Source organism: Platalea leucorodia, assembly GCF_965183815.1.
Source record: "Platalea leucorodia genome assembly, chromosome: 15".
Taxonomy (NCBI): Eukaryota; Metazoa; Chordata; class Aves; order Pelecaniformes; family Threskiornithidae; genus Platalea; species Platalea leucorodia.
Window position 1 is genome coordinate 10,651,513 of NC_138837.1, and position 18,054 is coordinate 10,669,566.

Here is an 18,054-nt window from a genome sequence, read left to right on the forward strand (position 1 = left end):
GAGATCTAGATTCTTCCTGAAAGAATAAAGCCTATACACCTCAAGCACTGATTTTCCCCTCCGAACATTGCAGGCAAAAGCTTCCCAAGAAATTTTCAATAGCAGAAAACTGTTTAAACGAATTACAGTCTTGATTCCATTGTATAAAATTATAACAATAGGCTATTACATGCATGCGTTCTTCAGCAGAAGATTGCGATTGTGCAGAGTATTGATCTATTTAGGTTAGGCCACCTTCTCATTTGGTCTTCTAATGAGACTACCTCCAGCGGCACAGCTTTCTTCCTAGTCAGTTCTAAGCAGAAAACGTCCTTGTAGATCCACCTACTGCTCACAGAACTAGCTGGAGCTGAGAGCTCGGTCACGCAAGCTTCAGAACATGGCAAAGCCCCCAGATCCAACAGTCCTTTGTCAATGCAAACCCTACTTCTCAGGACAGGAGTCCAAAGCTATTTTATCACTACCATTTTCCTGTTTCAGACAAAATAAAACAAAAAACTGTCGGTCACGATCCTCTCAGCTCCATCTAAAGATGTTTCACGAGGTTTTATTAAGACTGTTTAAATAGAAAAAGACTGTCTGCTGAAAGAAAAAGATTTTTCTTAACCACAAGTCCTGCCAAATTGTTCCAAATTTGAATGAAAACTGTGAAATTCCAAATTTTAAGTGTGAAAATATTTACTACAGTGTAAATTCATTAAGTCTACAGAAAATTATGAGACTGGCCCAGAGCTGCTCTTCTCTGTATTCCAAGAGCCTTCGCTGGGAGGTACACTGCCAAACAACAAAAGGTTTTGCCACAGACCATGCTAATAAACAAACTAACCCTAAAATAAGCAGATACACTAAGCTTTTTTTGTTGTGTTGATGAGCAGGTGATTTAACTGTTATTAAAACACAGTTTCAAATGCTTCAAATTACACCTGCCCTGTTTAGGAAACATCTGGTCAAAAAAATGGGAATTATCCACTTTTTTTTTTTCCTCTTGGCCTCCTCCCATACCAGACAGAGCAGCTGTGCAAGCGCTGGTCTCCACTGCTGGAAGGTTTCACCACATTGCAGTCTGTGTCTATAATCACTCCCTGGCCCTGCAAAGAGCTGAGCTCTGGCCAGCGAGCTCGATGGCTGGTACCAGCGTTGCTACAGCACCACAAGCTCTGCACAGGATAATTGCTCCAAATTTACCTGCTTTTCTGTTCAGAAACAAACGAGCAAATATTTTTAATCCAGCTAAATAACAACTGGTGCTTCCACCATAACAGCCAAAGCAAGTTCTCCAGCTGCTTGGGCTGTATCCTGAGCTCTTACATGGCTACAAATCCATGCAGATGAACTCTCTCACTTTTGCATGACTTTTCAGTCTGGACACTAGGCAAGATGACTTTAATCTAGGGTTTCTCTTGTTTCATGAGTAGTTATTCTGCTTTTCACCGTTACTGGGCAATTTTCCTTCTGGAAGGGATTGACAAAGCATTTTCTGGATTTTGGCACAAGGAATACAAGAATATGAAAATGTTGCTGGAAAAAGACATCTGGATTAAAAATTTCCTATAGCACTGGGAACTGTATCTGTTGGAGGAAAAACAACAGGTTGCCCATAGAGATTGTAGGTGCCCCATCCCTGGAAACATTCAGGGTCAGGTTGGATGGGTTTTTTTGGATGAGTCAGGTTTTCAACCTGATCTAGTTGAAAATGTCCCTGCTCATTGCAGGGGGGTTGGACTAGATGATCTTTAAAGGTCCCTTCCAACCCAAACCATTCTATGATTCTATAAAAAGAAGGAAGGAGGCTTGAATGTCACAAGTGCTGACCCTGAAGGCAGGCAAAGAATGATGGCAACTTCTGCCAAAGAGCAGCTTCAACTTGCACATTGTTGTAGCACCCTCATGACATACACCAACAGATCGACCACAGATGACCTCTACCCCAGGAGACTGTTCCCCGTGTTCTCTGCTGCTGACACAACACAGAAAACAGCCCTGATAGCACCCATCGGTGGAGTTCCCTAAGCCCAGCACTCCATGAGCTGCCTTGCATCCGCACACTGAGCATCCCGCTCATCCCACCGCCACGTTGCCCAGACACAACGCCACACCAATACACCAGTATTGTACCTGTTCCAGCAGCCTGCCTTTGTTCCGCTCCTGTTCCCTCCACCCCAGGGCACGTAGCCTGTACATTAAAGAGCAAAGACTTTCCCCCAGAGCCCACACACAGCCAGCCTCTTCTGTCAGAGAACCTAGCCGCAGGTATTTTGAGTTGCCGTAGGAACTACAAGAGCAAATAAAGTCTTCACTTTTGGTTTTCTTAGAAGCGTTCTGTTATTCTCTTCCACTCCAACCACAGATGTAGCAGTCATGGCATAAGCAGACTGGCGTACTTCTGAAAGCATGCAGCTGCCTTTTTCATCCTGTGTAGGAAAGCAATTGTTGAGCATGTAAGAGAGCTGCTTATTCCCTCTGCTATAATGTTGTCAAGCTGCAAGTGAATTTCTTCCGCTGGAGTTTTCACTTCTTGGCCAGCACTGATGATTAAGCTGTTGTTTGGAGAGATTTTCATTTCTTTTCAGAGAGCAATTGCTCTGTTGAAGGGGCTCTTTAAATTTGTATGATATATGTCACTCTCCTGTTGTATATCTTAAATGTCTCCTATTAAACCTTGAGGTGGACACCCCACAGTCATTTTGAATATACCTTCAATGAGACATTAAATAAAATGCAGAAGATTCAGTGAGGCACTTAAACTCTTGCTCAGCTTTACACATTTGCTCAAGTGCTTTTCTGAACAGGGTAATTTGCTGAATCAGGGCTGAAATATTCCAATCCTTTTAGCCTTACAGGGTCAGACAGTCTGTGTTTCCAGACAGATGGAGACCCAGGCATGGTCAGAGACATGTATCGCACCCATCTTGGCATCTAAATATTTCAAAGCCATTTTAGCCTTAGACATGCTCCACTTTTTCTATTACAATATCTTTGGATTTCTGCAAAACCTTCCAGATGAGGAAGCATGCAAAGTCTGCCATGCAGTAACACTGCATCCCTAAAGGGTCTGGGAGTTCAGTCCTTTGGCAAACAGACCCTATGGCCCTCCAAAACCTAGGAGGAAAGCACAAGTAAATGGGTATCAGTCAAGGCAGAATTTAGCCTGGTATAAGATTGTTGTACTGACAGCTCATCATTCCACACAGGATCTATCGGTTGTACAGATTCCTCCATTTACCATGTGTTTTTCTCTCACAGGGGCCGGCAGAGGAGTTCAGCTGGGCAGGGGAAACTTGTACTGCTTGTTCAATGATCTCCAAGGGATTTTTTCAGCTGAACTGTAAGTCTGTTGACGAACACACCAGTTTATTATACTACTATATTATATATATCTGACAAGTTCTCGTTAGTAGCAAATATGTTACTCTAAAGCCTGCTGTGAGGCTTCTCTCTGGGGAAACAGGAGATAAGAAATCCAGTCCACCTTCTACTCGAGAGCAAGATGGTCAGGACAGTTTGGGCTTGGAGCGCTAGGGAGGGTTTTGAGGCATGGGGAAGTTTGGTTATTTTTATGCCGCTGGGTTTCTGCCTGGCAGCTGGGCACAGGTGGTAGGTGATTCTGTTTATAAAAGAATTTTTGAAACTTGGGAAAGATGCTGAGGCCTAGATGACCGTCACACACAAGTGATAATGATAATGTAAATGAATGAACTTTGACGTCATTTGACTCATTTTTCTACACAATAAACCTCCCTGCCACTCAAGCAAAACACATGTTGTAACAATACAATGTGATGGAGCAGGCTTAAAACCAGCTGGAAACATGGGTGAAATCCACACCTATCTAGCCAGCTGGAAGAAGGTCTATGCATCAACCCATTCAAGACCTCCAAAGATGCATAAATGGGACATGGGCAATGCACAGGCCGTGTGCAGGCTGTCTCTGTTGGGATGGGTTTCACACATGGCGAGGCTCCAGCCAGAACTTCCAACATGGTTTTGTGCTCAAGTTAATAATAGTCTGGCTGATCTATTCTGTGCTTTTCTTGCAAGGGCTTAGTCATCTCTAAGTCGGTCCCTGCCTTCTGCAGACTTCCAGTACTGGTTCTGAAAAAGCACCAATCCATATTCTGGGCTCTTCCCTTCTTCTCACCCAGCTATTCACTATGGCACCGATCCTGCACTCAAAGCTGCTCCCGGGCTCTTGGATGCCTGCTCCTAATCCTGCCATCGCTGCCCAACTTTCCTATAAGTGATTAGTGATACTGAAACACAAGAAATCAACATTAGCCCCACAGAAGCAGCAAGAGACAGAATTATCTATCACCTTTGTGTGCACATATAAAATGGCTGATTCTTATTAACAAATTAAAGTCATCCTAACTCAATAGTCAATGCAATTTAACACTAACAACATTTGGGGATTTTATCTTCTTTATGAAACCGCAGGGAGAAAGAGAGCACGATTACATCTATGCAGCACCTTAGCACAGCACAGGAGCTCAGCTCCCATCTCTATCATGAGCACACGACACCAGCACGTTACACATGCACTGCTGGCTCCGTAACGCAGTGCCTGGTCCCAGGCATCTCCCTCAGCACTCAGTGCATTTCCAAGAGCAAACACACAGCGACAAGAAAAGTACAGCACTGGTGAACATCAGGTCCCAAGGGTAATCTCTCCCCAGAACAGGGCTACGGGAAATTTTACACTATATATGTAACCCAGCTGCTAGGCAGATGCTGGGTGCTCTTGGCCTTGAGATGCTCTAAAAAGATGAGAAGTCAGAACAGGCTCTTTGCTACAGACAAGACCGTGGTGGCACATTTCTTCACAGACCTCTAAGCGTTGCTTGCTTTATCATTGTTAATTTTTTTCATCTGTTTGATCCTCACTCCCCACAGTGTGCTGCATTATTAGATCTCCAACAGGGCTACGCCCACCTCTTTGAAGACCCAGGTAAATCTTGAGGCCCTGGCCACATGCTGTGTTCCCAGAGAGCATTTCAGCTCATGCAACACAATATCAGAAAGCCTAAGTGAAAGCAGAGGACCCTTGTTTTCATGCTGCTCTTGTGCAGCTGTTAACGCCAAGCATAGCATCAGTCCCCTGGTCTGTTTTGCTGGTACTGCTCTCTTCCAGCCCTGGATCCTGACACCCCACATTCAACTGGAGCAAAGCTTGCCCCTTCGACACAACAGAGAATGCAGTGTGAAAGAAAGAAACCGTATCAGAAATGTGTTGTGTGATTCAGAGTGGCAAAACAAAACCTTTCCTTGTGCTTATTCTCCCTGTTAACATAATGTAAGGAAAGCACTTCAGCCAATTTCTTCTCCCTTTTCCTGTCTGTTCATGCTTTTGCTGGCTAAACAGTTTTGTTCCTCAATATGTTAATTCAGAACAAGGATAGCTGATATACACACACATGCACAAGGACTCATCATAGGAGACCGAACCCATCAAACCCCTCAGCCACTAACACCGCAGGCTGCCAGCCCCAGGACACACAAGTATCACTGTGAACAAAACCTCATTTATTCTCATCCATCTCAGTATCTAGCAATTATGGATTTGTGCTTTAGTGGACTGGCTTCAGGTCACTTCTAACAGACAGACAACAGCACATTAGGTGTATTAGGAGAGAAGAGCAATTTCAAAGCCACCTTCACAGTGTCCCACAGGCTTGGCTATTGCATTTGCTGCTATACCAAAGTAAGCGTCACAGTCACACATTAGGAAAGCCAAGTGCACCACCTCACAGGAAACCACAATCATGAGCAAAGGGCCAGCAAAAAGCCACTTAAGTCACCTTTAAGCCTTAACTGGCAGGTTTAAGAGGTGCTTGAAAGCGTGGGGGCTCTTGAGCCCAGGAGGAATCTCGCAAGCAGGCGGTAAGCCAAGAGGAACCTTAATCCAAGTCTCCAAGATGCGGGGATGCTGCTTTATGTCATTTATTTCCCTTCTGCTTTCTGTTGCACATTCACCTGCACCCTTCCTCCACCTTCCTGGAGGGTTTTGCACAGGAAACCATCTCATGGTCCAGGCAGCCAGTGCTAGTCACATCCAAACTCCCCCTGAGGAACATCACCTTTGACTCCTCAACTCACGGTTGTGACTGATGAAGGCTGACTGTCAATGATTCGATCTTTATAGATAAATGCCCCCAGAAAGGCATATGTGAGGTCTCCAGACAACAGGGTCAAAGATTCTCTTCTGCCCCCCCAACATATCCACCATCCCACCAACAAAACCATCTCTGGGCTGGGCTGGAAATAGAACAACAATTATATCCCAGCCTTCCATTTCTGTATCTTTATAGGAATCAAGAAATTCAAAGAAACAAAGAGGAGTGAAAATACCAAGTGAATCATAAGCTATTCTAAATTCAGTGAGGGTAAAGTTCTAGTTGGTATCCAATTTAGGGTAGACTTACGTTTTATTTGAACTGTTCGTTCTTACTTACAAGCATATTAGGTTAGGCCCAGTCCGCAGTCTTGAAATACCCACCGGACACTAATATTTGTCAGTAGGAAATAGAAGAAACATGAAAATCTTTTGCCATTAAGATCAAAGGAGAGAGAGTGTACACTTTGACATTTCTCCTTTCCTGCAAGGAGTCCCTATTTTGCAAAGCAAATTCCACCGTGTAGCTTTGAACTCCTGTAGAGAAAAGATGAAAGGTGAAAACCCAGCTCTTTGAAAGTCAACATCAAGACTTCTGCCAACTTCAGATGAATCAGGTTTGACCCATGATTTTCTGTAGGAGAACTAGGACCACAAACCACACTCCTCAGCTCCTTGGAAGCTCATCATGCACCTTCACTGAAAAGGCATGACTACACCTCACAGAGGGGTATAGACCAGCTAGCTCGAACAGTGCTGGCTGTGTAACCACCACAGCAAGGAGCTCAAAAACCTTCCTAATCCACTGAGTATACTATGGAAAGCATTGCGCTCCAAGCTAACCGCAGCTACAATGCTAGGTCTACCCTAGCTCTCTCATTGAAGGCTACTAATGTGTCTCTTCTCTGGTTACGGGCTTTGTAATGAATGCTTCTACTTAGCATAGTAAAAGAATTGTTTTAATTAGGGAATTCATGGGCAGATACAAGACTTTTCAGGCTTTTCTGACTTTGCAAAACAAGGTGAGCTTCCCATGGCAATCGGGATGGAAAGCAGGAGTGTGTTTCATGATGGACAATAAGGTTCTTGCAAGGAAAAAACAGAGAATTACTGCTATAGAAGAGGAAAGCAGGAGTTATACTATGGCCTCTGTAAAAAGTTTTACACCTCCAAATAGCCTACATTAGCAATATGCAATAGATGAATCACTGTCATTCACAAACACTAAGCATGTAAACAAGATGACTTAAAATACCATTGTTTAATTCGAAAACTAGATCTGGAGGAAGATCAGGACTTGGAAGAACTCAGATTCCAGGGCACCACAGTTTCTCTTGCTGAGCATCTGCATTATTTCCTCCCACCTCTATATTTGTCCCCAATGCTCAGCCTCAGTTTTCTCTACCCAAACTCTGCACCTTGGTTTGCCAAGAACTTGGAGGTCATCACTGGAAATGTTCTCCTCCCTCAGCAATGCTAACATCCTCAGGCTCCAGCAGCCACTGGTTATTGTCAGACAGCTATGCCTAAAGCATGATAACAAGCGCAGCATGGTAATACTTAGCATATTAAAATACTTTATGGGAACTAATTAATACATTTACATAATGGTCCCAAGAGGTAATCTGATCACCAGTTACCGCTTACCTCAGTAATGACTCCCTCAGGCACAGGCAAAGTGGACGCAGCAATCCTTGCTGTCTCGCATCATTTCCAAGCCCAGTGTGATGCTCCAGGTGAACACAACTTACTGCAGAAAGTGCCTACTCTGAGCGACAGAGCCCAGGGCAAAGCCTGTGTCAGCACCACCAAACCAGGATGCAGAATGGTTGCATCAGCCCGGTGCAGAGGCTGGTCTGCATTGCTGAGAGGCACAACTCCTGTCACTGGACCAGTCTGGGACTAAACTAGCCCCAGTTGCAGAAAAAGAAGTCAGGTTTGCTACTCTAGGGCACGTTGTACTTGAGCAGCACTGCTGCCCACAGTGAGCTCGTGCTCTAGGTAGGTTTTTCCCTAGTTTCACGGTCCAGAAGATGCTCTGCCTGTACTTCAGGGATCTCTGATCTGTCTGCACTGGATTAGACTGAAAAACCGTTCACAACACCAGACTGTGACACTGAATCCTCCCACACTGAGGAAAACAGTTTAGTTACTCTATTATAATGCATTCCCAGATCACGTTAAAGCTTTGAATTAGCAGGAGGTACATGCACTCCATTTGCTGGAGAAAAGGTTCTTCCCTGTCCTCAGGACACAGCAACTTTCCTAAACCACCTGTTGCTCCTTGGACCTTTTTGAGTAGAAACAGGCCACAGCTGACAAATCTGCGGCTCACAGAAGTGCTTGTTGGGAGCAATTGCTGTGATGTTATTTTGCTGCTGATTCAGGAAGGAGTTTTCCCCAGCTTATTCTTAAAGCATTTCACCCAATTGATGATTCAGTCTTTTTGCTTCAAGCATAAATCACCTTTCAGATAAAGTCTTGCTAGAAAGCTTTCATTGGCCCTAATTAAAATGAAACTCTGTGAAAGTATAAACAGTGGATCAGCAAGGAAAAATTGGGCTGAGATTTGTGAACTTGCATTCTCCCTGCCCTCCTAATTCTTCAATTTATCACAGGAGAAACAGTGAATATTTGCAAGGTAGATTACTTACTGCAAAGCCTAGCCTTTGATGCTATTTTTCTCTAAATCTGTAGGAAGGCTGCATCTGGACCACATATAAAGTCATCTCAGTCCTTTGGAAATGACTGCATAACCCTTCACAACACACCTTTCGCTTTGGAAAGACCCAAGCCAAACCATCAAACTCAAGTCCAAGCTCCTTCTCTCCTGAACATCACTTTACACCAAACCCTTCAGCTTGCCTGATGCCACCACAGACCAACTTTTCAGTCTCAAAGCTGCTTTCAGGAAAGAGCAAAATCTCTCCCTTAGTTAAATTAATGCTGAACTGGTAAAGCACACCTCACCCTGCGACTGACCCCAGCCATCACCACTGCAAACTAAAAAAACCTAACTCTTCTGAACACCCCACAAAAAATGTACTAGCAGGAAAAGAGGAGCAATAACAAAGCCCTATTGATGCAGGGCAATCAATCAATCACCATTTTCCAGAAGGAAATGAATGGCCCATTAAGGAAGCAGTCCGTAACCTCAGCTTCCCCGTAATGGGTCTCAGTCCTAGACTGCCTGGCATCAAAGGGATTTCAGCCCTAAGAATGGACCCCGTGTGGTGCTGTCTGCTTTAACAGCAAGAAGGGAAAGGGTTTGCACAAATAAGGCAACAAACCTACCCCAACCAAACCCAACATGTGGCAGCTGGCACACAAAGGGAGGTGAAGGGCGGGCTCTGCTCAGCCTAAGTAACAGCAGCCTTCCCCACTTTCTAGTCACTGGGAGAAAAAACACCAGTTTTTTTTCTTACTAATGCATAATCACAGTTTACATAGACCATATCTTGCCTCTTGTGGTCCCACAGCCTTTTGCAAATCTTAATTAAGCAAAACATTGAAAGTAGGTTCACAGCTCAGCTCTGATGAGTATCCTGCATCAGGGGAATGCTGGTTTCCTTGAGGAGACCAGAGGCTGGGGCTGGCAGGGAAACTAGCTCCACCACTGCAAAATTTTCCCGGCCAAAAACATTTTCCTCAGCAGTGGAGAACCCAAATGGTGAATCAAAGCTCCCTGAACAAGTAATAACCTCTGACACTCACCCTTGGTCTAAGCTTAAATATGCTGCCTTACTGCTTGCCCTCCACAAACCAAGGAGAAGGACCCTGACACATGCTTGCTTACCCTACCATTCAAAATTCTGGTTGCAAGAGACAACATCTTCCGGCTTCTTGCCATATCAACCCAGTATGCGTCCAGTAGGGATCCAGCTGATTCAGGCAGCATCGATGTGCAGTTGCTGAACTGACTGGTGCTGGATGGACGGACTGGTCGCATTGCTGTTACCTCTGCACAGTCTGACAACTGCATCCACAAACACCAACCATGCTGGGTTTTCAGTCATTGGTTTGGGCTTTTGTTTCATTTTTAAATTTGATGAACTTAGAGCAGGCACAGAAGAAACCAAGACAAAAGCCAAGCAGCCAGAAAACAGCAGATGACTGAAGCTGTGAAAAAGTTAAGGGCTGCACAGAGTAGATCTTCTCCACCCACCTCTTTTCTCAGCTACTAACCTGCAAAAGCACAGCCAGCTCCTCAGCAAGCAGAGCAGCACAGGGAGGGGGTTACACAGTATGCAGGGCAGGGCCAAGGGAGAGTGGCAGAGATAGCTGCTGGCGCTAGTTACATGAATACCATCTGCCGAGTGGTCCTTTGGCATGACACACACCATTCACCCTCCACCCAACAAGCAGACCATCCCAAGACCCTCATATCTGTCAGACATGAACGCACCAAACATTAAAACCTAAGCTGGAGTCTCAGACAAGGCTTGACATTATAAAACAAATACTCAACTTCATCTCATCCAGGCGTCTGTTTCCAGTTAGATTAATGGGTATCTAGAATGATACTATAATAGTTTTCAAAGCAACCCCCAAAATCAATACCCCAATAGTAAGCTCTGGTTTTCGCATGTGGTACAAAAGGCAGTTTGGGAGAAGATGATCTAATACACCACGTATTGATTAATCAATTCCAGCCAGAATGCTAATGGGCTTTTCTTACAACAGTTGGCACTGGAAGGAAGGAGTGGGATTGCTGAATGAGAATGGGAGAAACTGTTTGTGTGATGAAGTTTCAGGGCGAGGGGAGGGCACGCAGTGGGGAAATGGGCACTTCTAGAGATTGCTCTAAGTGGGCAGAGACTGGGAAGAAATGGAGGAACTGAGCAATGAATGGAAAAGGTAATAAATCAGATATATTGGCTTCAAACACAGAAGAATTGTACCTTGCAATTTACTGTGGTTGATATTAATAATACTTTCCTGTTGCTACAGAAACCCTCACAGGAAGGTCTGCAAAAGAGCCCAGCATGGGTCTAGAGTCTATAATGAAGTAGACCAAACACCTTGTAGTCCTACCGGCCAGTGAAATGGTCTGGAGGCATTATTAATGTCTACCTTAGTTATTTTTCCACATTGGCACTTCTGGCTAGGACAGCGTGGGGTAATTCAGATCATCTATGCATGCTGTCAGGTTGTCTTTCCTTCTCCAGTCAAAGGAAAGAAGCAACCAGTCTAGCTATACATTGCCAATCATCATCACTTGCTCTCTCCTTCTTGCCCCTGTACTTGATAAAGTCCTTTACTACCATAGAAAATGGAAGTACAAAACAGCTGGACCATCCTCCAGACCCAAACCATAGCACTTTACACCCACTGTAGAAACACGTGAAGATCTAAGCAAATCACAAAGCTGGGGAGAACAGGTCTGCACCAGATACACAGGTCCCTTACACCTCCCAAAGAACAGCTTTCACACTTTGCAAGAAAATATGATACAGATGCTGGAAACCAGCTGAAGGGCTCTATTCCCAGCCTGTTAGCAAGGGTTAGGTGCTTGGCTCTCAAGACAGCATGCCTCAAAATGGTAGCTATAAATTACAGACACAAACGAGAGCATTACACTACCTGAAAGACAGCAGAGTCATTCAGTTGTTGCTAATTGGGTGAGGTTGCCCTACTCTTTGTAAAATTAGAAATAGTAAAACTGACCAAGAGGTTTTGACCTTGAGTGGCTGTGATAGTCATGGTCCTGGCTGGCAGGGGCACAGCCAGCGAAGACCCTAGCGAGGAAATTCAGCCTGGTGCATCTTCTCTACAGCCAACAGAGTCATGCCAGGTGTGAAGGTGACTGATAGGGCTTTGTAAAATTGTATTGTAGTTGCCAAAACTAGTCCTGGATCTTGGTGCTAACATCCAGCTGATGCTGTTCATTGATGTAGATTATAACTTTGATCACGCAGGCTGGACCCAGACAAGAGAAGAAGCCTCTAGGTACAAAACATTAACGAGTCACTGATTTTGCCACCTTATATTGTGCAACTTGGTAACTGATTTTCTATGGGACATCGTGAGAACTCCTACTCCTACTCACTCACCCATCCTACAGCAGAGCACACCAGCATCTTGGAGCGACACACACCAATTCTTACACGTGGTAACACCACACTGACACAAGACATCACGTTGCAGGTAAGCAAGTCTGCAACCTCAAACCACCACAGGCCACGAGAGCGGTTCAAAGGATCTTACAGGACCTGCAGAACAACCCTCAAGAAAATAGGAATGATCCTCATAAAAAGCAGGGTGAGGTGCTAATCAATAGCGGAAAAATGCACAAGCTAAATTACTTTTTTCCCCCGAACAGCTTTTTTTAAACTAACACAATGCATAACAGCACCCCAGGAGTCCTACAGCCCCATCAGCGGACTCACATTGTAGAGGATGTCGGTCCATCCCTCCATGGTGATGCACTGGAAGACGGTGAGCACAGCAAAGAGGATATTGTCAAAGTTGGTGATGCCATAGTTGGGCCCTTGCCAATACTCCCTGCAGGTGGTCCCACTCTCACACTGCCTGGCAGGAGGCTCCTCTCCGCAAGGAAAATCTCCCACCTCATCACCTGCAGAGAAGAACAGTGGGGAGAAAAGTTACTGACTGAAGCTAGTCGAGGAGCTGGTGCTGCTGCATCCTCCTTGCACCATAGCATGAATATAATTTACATTTCAGGCTTTCTTGTGCCACTATGGGCATGTAAAAGACATTACGCCCATGTAATCGTTTATATACTGCTATGAGAGACAATTTAATGGCAGGGTAGAGCCACTGGCAGTAGAACCATCCCTGAAGTGCCCATAATGTATAGTTTGCCCCAGTGTTCAGCCATGTCATATATGAGAAATGCCACAAAAAACACAGGGCAGTAAAAGCAAGGTCTTGGGAATGGTGCATACTTCAAACACTGTGAGGCAGCAATACACCCTCAAACAGCATAGCTAAGTGCTAACTATTGGCACATTAGAACAAAAGGGCAGGTTCTTCACCAGTGACTTAAGCAAGAACTGCTTGTGAATAGCCCCAAAATTGTCCAGATACACGTTAGACCACAGCTGCATGAGGAGCCCCTGGCTTTGTCACAAGCCAGTACCACCACAGCAGCCTGCAAAGTGGACTAAGACCTCCAGCCCCTCTGTAAGCTTCATATTTCTGCCCCAAAGGGCAATGCTGTGGAGCGTCAGCTTGTATGCAGCAGGGATGGAGTTTCTCTGATGACTTCTATTTCAGACCCAGAGAAGGCAAAGGAGGATGAATCTGTCATAGTTAAGGACCACAAGGGATGGCCAGAAGGGTGGCCAGCATCTTCCAGGGTCAGTTGTGAAGTCTGAAGCATTGCAGCCCTCCAGAGATGTTGTGAGCACCAACAGAGCAGTTTGGAAAACTAAAGTGCTGGGTTTTCAAAGTAAATAAATATACTAAGTAATACTCCTATTTACAGAGAGATGCAATTCGGGGAATATTAAAGGGTTTTAAAAGTGACACGTTATGGTAATGAAGCAGCAAACTGCACAAAATCAAATTCACCAGGGGGAAAACAAAATCAGCACTAACAATAATTAAGAATAATCATTCAATAGAGCAAAGCCTGCAGGAGGAAAACAAGATTGTCCCTGTGGCACCAGGAGATATATATATATATATATGTGTACGTGTGACGCGTTTTCCTGTTGACTCAACACCTTAATGCAGGGCATCTCTCTCCAGCTCCCATATGGGTCACCACAGGCTTTCACAAGGACTTAGTGAGACAAGCCTGCAAAAAGAAAATACCAAATCTGGCTCTTGCAGACCATTTGTGAGTGTGCCTTAAAAGATAATCCAGTTTTATCTCTGTTTGGCCTTTTGTTGCCAGGTAATGCTCTGAAAATGCAATGCACATCTACTATGAAGTTTGGGTTTGGGTTTTTTTTCCTCTTTAGAAAAGAGACCAGAACTGGTCCCTACTCCCACGGCTGGGGAAGACAAAGAAAAGAGGAGTCTCAAGGAAAAACGGGAAAAAAATATGATGCCCTCCTCTCCTGGAGCAGCTTCAGGACACTTGGGCTGGGTAGGCTGCAGAGGGTGGCCGCTTAAAAATAATCCTGTGTCAGCAGAACAGAATAGCATGGAGGATGCAGGAAGAGGAAAACAAGTCAGGCATCCAGTGGAACATGTGCTGCCATTAATTTTTACCCATTTTCCATTAAAATAAAGAAATGTTCCCACTAGCTCAGAACAGCTTGTCAGGCTGAGTGGCAAAGGCCTTGAATAACCCTTTTGCCATATTTCGTTCTCCAGCATCCCTCTCCGTTGCAGTTTATTACTGACCTACCCAGGGCTTCTGGATTAGCAGGGTTATAGCAACATTTGCTTTTGACACCTTTACTTGGTTCCCTCTACGATGTGTTGAAGTAACAGCTAGTACCTCTCATGTGGGTCCTGATTCCAGGAAAAATCCCGGGAGTTTACTCACTTTGGGGATTTGGAACAGAAACAAGCATGAGCAACTACTCCTCCTCCAATTTGCTACTCTGACAGAGGCATCTCTTTAACGAGGTTCACATTTCCACACTCAAGCCTGCCTTTGGAGCCCATGGCATCAGGCCTGGGCTTGTTAATGCACTTCTTTGGAGATGATGAGCACTTAGGTTTTAAAAGGCTCAGCTGATGGCTTTGCAGGATGCTCTGCTGCTCCGCTCACAAGGGACCGCAGCGCCAGGAAACCTCACCGCACTCTGCCTTTCCAGAAACACCATCATCCCATTTCCCGCCGAGCAGGTGGAATCGATCCCCATAATTCATCTGACAATGAGCTCGTTAGCCCTTGAGAAAAGCAGGGGCCAGTGCCTGTAAACACAGGCTCCTTCCCACACCACCCGGCAGGCAGATTCAGGGGGAGGTGAGCCCGGCCACGCCGTGTCCTCCCACCGAGGTACCAGGTGCTGTGATGCAGAGATATGCAACACACACAACAGTTTTTCGGCTGCACTCCCAATTCCTAGCTGGGAGCCACCCAGCAAGCAAGAGTCACTTACCCACGACATTACACATGACAAAAATCTGTTCTCAGTCCCCAAGCCTGGCACAGAGATCTCTCAGTCATCACTGATGTCAGAGAGTTGTCTGCAGAGAACACAAACAGCTTGGGGTTTTATTTTTCTCTTTTATGTTAACTAGTTTCTGCGGGGAGGGGAAAAAAAAAAAAAAAAAAAAAATCACTCTTTCGCCCACTGGCTAAAGTCAGCCCGTTAGCGACAGAGCCTCAAAGCTCAGCCTGCAGCAGCTACCTGCAAATGAAGGATGCAAAAAATCACCCAGCTTGGTTGCAATTTAAAAGACCTGAAAATGCTCCTAGAAAATGCAAACCTGCTCATAATTGCTTTCTCCCTGCCATCTCACCAAGAATGCTTCTGCTTCCTACACACCTATATTGTCACCGTTGTTATTATTCCTCTGTAATTGCTGCAGTCGCCCCAGAGACCTTGCAGTGGGCTGAGACCTGTTCTGCTTGGCATGAACACACACCCGCCGCAAAAAGATTTTCCTCTCCTACAAATCCAGACCAAAAAGTCATTTCTTCCAGGAATTGTCGTGCTTCGCTCACAAATCACAATGCCTGACTGTCCTTTACAAGTTGTGTTATGTTTTTCTAACATTACATAGGAACATAAGCAAGGAAATAGTTTCACCCTGCTTTTGCAAAGCTCTGTGTAAACTGAATATATTAAACTGTTTCCATGTTGTTGTTAGAAAGCGCTGTGAAGGATGCCCAGAGATTTGGCAGGGATGTTGTTTTATTACCATTTGAATGCATATAAATAAATCAATATTAAGACCTATTAGTGATAATCACTGAAAACACAAGACTTTGTTTTAAAGACAGTCAATTGTACCTTAAATTGCAATCTTTTGGAGACAAGAACAATATTTTCATCTGTGGATAGCCCAGATAACCAACACATATTAGCACTACTACAAAGGAATACTAAAAAAATTGTATGGAAGAAATTGGTGCTTTTTTTTTAAATTGGAATGAGCTCTGAGCAGCTGGCTTTGACATGGCCGCTGGTCCCAGCCAAGGGTCTCTGGGCATCACTCCTCTCCACCTCCATCTTCCGGGGTTTATCACTCATTCACAGGCAGACACATCATTTACTCTGGAGTGCCCAATTTCTCTTGCCCTTCTCTGTTTGAAGGACATTTTTATCCTTTCTCCATCAAAGGGCTCCTTCCCTTCCATCTATTGTCCTTTTTTATTTTTTGGTTGCTCCCAGTCTTTCCAATCTTACTATTTCACACCAAAGTTTACTCATACCCATGCAACTTGCCCCAGAAACCTTGCAAGGAAATTCAATGTTCAGCAGCTGTTCATAGACCTATGTAAACAAAACATAATCAAATGTAAATAAAAAAATTTAAAAAAAAAAACCTACAATTCAACAAGCTGGAACAACAAGAATTTGGTTCTGTATTTCTACTATGAAAAAAATTCTCCCATGAGAGGAGGCCCTAAGCACCTTCGTCTCACTCTTGTGTAGGCTGAGAGCAATGCAGTAGCATCAGAGGTGCTGTGCTGGTGTAACAGAGAGAGGAGAGTCTGTCCCAGTGCATGTAGGGTGAGCACAAAAGTCTGTTAACTCTTTGAGTAGGTGGGTAAAGAGGGGGAGAATGCAGAAGAGGAAAAAGGAAAAGCAACCTAAGAGCCAGATAGAAAGCATCCCGATGAGGTGAAGGGGACTAGAAGCATCATGACAATACGCTGGGAGGAGAGCGAAGCTCAAAGCTCACCTGTCTCATTAGAGAAGCAGGTTTTATGAAACTTCCCCATGTAAAACTCCAGCCCGATGATGGCAAACATCACGATGGCGAAGAAGAGAAGCAGCCCAATCTGAAGCAAGGGCACCATCGCCTTCATGATGGACTTGAGGACAACCTGCAAGCCTGTGGGGACAAGGAAAAACACGTAATCAGTGAGGGAAGGAAAACAAGGGCTTGGGGGTGGGGGCAAGGTAGGAGAGAGGGGCTGTTTAGGATTGGCAGTATCAAGCAATGCTGCTTTTCCCAGGGTGCTATAAAAAAGATGCTACAGCCGTAATGCACTCAAGATGCGAGAGAGACAATCAGGAGAGTTATCTTTTTCTGACCCCTTTTCTTCAGATCACAGATTCAAAGGCCTCTTAAGCTTCGGAGACACAAAAAAGACTGCAGCCGATGGAGTCCCAAGACTCAGCCTGGAGCTGGACCAGGTCCTTAAGGCAGATCCTGCAGCAGTGCGGATGCAGCAGCAGAGCTGGGCACTGCTGTGGTACCCCCCTGTCCCAGGAGGACAGGGAGCACTGAGCTGCACGGGAGCTGCCTCTCCCTCCGCGACACACAGAATAGCCACGATGCTGCCGTGCCTATCACACCCCGTTTCTGGAGAAACAAAACCCTGTCTCCAGGGCTATCCATCCATAGCTTTTTCACTGGCATTAAAACTCATTTTCAATTAAAACCAGGGGAGATAAGGCGAGAGAGCTTGGAGAGATGGAGGTGTCGGATAACATCATACAGACGCACATAACAAAAAAACTTCAGCGATAAGCAGCAGCTGAAAGCCACCTTGGTGGCCTGTCCTAAGGTATGGAGAATGAAGGATCATCATTGTCTTGCCACCTTGTAGAGCACTACTGAGATCCATATGGGTGCATGCAGGAAAAAAAAACAACTAAGATCTGTTGGACAGGAAAAATACTGAGAGTGTAGAAGAAAAGCATACACCATGCTTGTGTACAAATGCACCTCAAGGCTGTACGTTTGCTACAGAAGAAAAAAAAAAAAGAAAAAAAACCAAAAAAACACAGCACACAGTTTTCACAGCATCACTAAAAACATGAGAGCAAATAATGCTCTTTGGGAAAACACTGTGCTGGCCCAGGACACATCACCAGGTGGGAAAGCACGTCCTCCTGGGG

General features: G+C 44.9%; 1 protein-coding gene across 1 annotated transcript in view; it reads right to left on the reverse strand.

The window, feature by feature from the left end:
* The window catches only part of CACNA1B (calcium voltage-gated channel subunit alpha1 B), a gene marked incomplete at both ends in the record, with an annotated part of 300,136 nt that overhangs the window by 174,470 nt on the left and 107,612 nt on the right, over window positions 1–18,054 (reverse strand). Inside the window, 2 exons of the mRNA XM_082327143.1 lie at window positions 12,499–12,686; window positions 16,889–17,041. Coding sequence (XP_082183269.1) covers window positions 12,499–12,686; window positions 16,889–17,041 — 341 coding nt within the window. The remainder of the gene's footprint in view (window positions 1–12,498; window positions 12,687–16,888; window positions 17,042–18,054) is intronic.